We start from the raw sequence: 1,620 nt of genomic DNA, 5'->3' as shown, positions 1-1,620 counted from the left end.
AAGTGGAGTGAGGGGGCGTCTGGGCAGCCGCTCCTCCAGATCCTCAGCGGGAGGCGCCGAGCACCAGTCCCGTCTCAAATAAACCAGCCTCTCCGCAGCACCTCAGCCTTCGCTGCCTTTGCCACCCGCCAGCGAGGGCTTCGCTCTTTCTGGCTGGGTTTCTTTCCTTCTCTCTGGGACCTGGCAGGGTCTGCTGGGGGTGTGTGGGAGGGAACCACAAACAAAACAGACAAGAGGACGTCCAGGGAGGGCCTGCCAGAGAAGTCTGGCGTTCTAAGCGGGGACTATGTCCCAGTCGGTGCCCCCTCTTGCTCTCGGTCAGGGACAGGCTCAGTTTGGGGCTGGCGTCCGTGTCCCACCCCCTAAAAGAAGGAGAGAGCTTGCTCCCTCAACAGAAGTCTTTTCTTTTTCATTCTCCGGTTCTGAAACCAAATCTTGACCTGCTGGTCACTAAGATTCAAGCGGTCTGAGAGTTCCCTCCGGCGCTGGCGGGTGATGAACTCGTTGACCAGAAACTCGCCCTCCAGCTCTGCCAGCTGCAACTTCGAATAGGGCTTGCGCTTCTTCCGAGAGCGGCTGTGGATCGGGTACCAGGGCGCGCCTGGGTAGAGATGAACCGTATGGTTGGCCAGACGATCAGGGGGTGACCATCCCCGTGCCCTCGGCCCTTCCCCAGACCCTTTTACCTTGGCCTCTGACTGGGACCCCAGGCCCTTTCTCTCCCTCCTTGCAGCCAGGCATCCCAATAGCCTCCTCTCCCAGGCCCCCATCCCCACCAGCTCCCCCATCTTCACCCTTTCTTTTTCCCTTCCACTCCTTGCTCTTGCCTCCTCAACCCCCTCCCCTCTGCAGTTTCTATGACCCTTCTGTGTTTCTGTCTCCTCACTTCTCCCTAAACCTCTGCCCTATCTTCTTCATCCCTATTTCCCAGCCCCTTCTTCCCACAACATCCCGGAGTGGATCCCAGATCAGTTGAGACAGACATGGGCGAGTGGTGGGGTAAACCCTGGCCACTGGCGCTTCTTAAAATAATAGAAAATGTATGTAGGTAATGCCCGCCTTTGGTAAGGCTGTGGAGAGATGCGGGACCAGGTCATCTGTCCCCACCTCCTCAGCCCCGGACCTGAGGAAGTCCCCTTCAGATCTCAGTTCTTTGGAGCTCGCTGCCCCCCTTCCAGCACTGGGCAGACGGAAAAGGAAATCTCTCCAGTTCTTTTATGGGGATATTTACATGTTTATAGGCCCCCCCTCCCTCGCACTTCTTTTTAAAAGAAGCTCTTCCTCACCACGCACTCTGTCACCCCAGGCGGCCCTAGCTCAGTCCTACTCTGCCCATCCTGGTAAGCTGTCCTGTCTGATCACACCGCACGAGTGGGCCGGGGTCCTTACCGCTGGCCGAGAGCCCGCCGCCCGGATTCAGCGGCGATACCAAGTTGCTGGGGTCGCCGCTGCCGGCGCTCTTGTTAGGGACGAACTGGAGTCGGATTCCAGCGACTGGCACGAGGGCGGGTCGTGCGGGGGTCCCGCGCCGCCACCGTCGCCGCCCGCCGCGTAGTCGTACTTGAAGCCCAGCGCGGGCGGCCCCGACGGCTCCAGCGGCAGAAGCGCCGCGCCGGGGCC

The 1,620-nt window shown here is 60.2% G+C and overlaps 1 protein-coding gene across 1 annotated transcript in view; it reads right to left on the bottom strand.

Moving 5' to 3' along the window:
• Positions 1-362: 362 nt before the first annotated feature.
• Positions 363-1,620, bottom strand: part of HOXC12 (homeobox C12) — a 20,036-nt gene continuing 18,778 nt past the window's right edge. The window contains 3 exon segments of the mRNA XM_006169125.1: positions 363-601; positions 1,390-1,467; positions 1,470-1,618. Coding sequence (XP_006169187.1) covers positions 363-601; positions 1,390-1,467; positions 1,470-1,618 — 466 coding nt within the window.

This window comes from Tupaia chinensis, unplaced genomic scaffold (genome assembly GCF_000334495.1).
Source record: "Tupaia chinensis unplaced genomic scaffold, TupChi_1.0 Scaffold146740_1, whole genome shotgun sequence".
NCBI lineage: Eukaryota > Metazoa > Chordata > Mammalia > Scandentia > Tupaiidae > Tupaia > Tupaia belangeri.
Note: the sequence above shows the minus strand (reverse complement) of the source record. Positions and strands in the feature narration are given on the sequence as shown.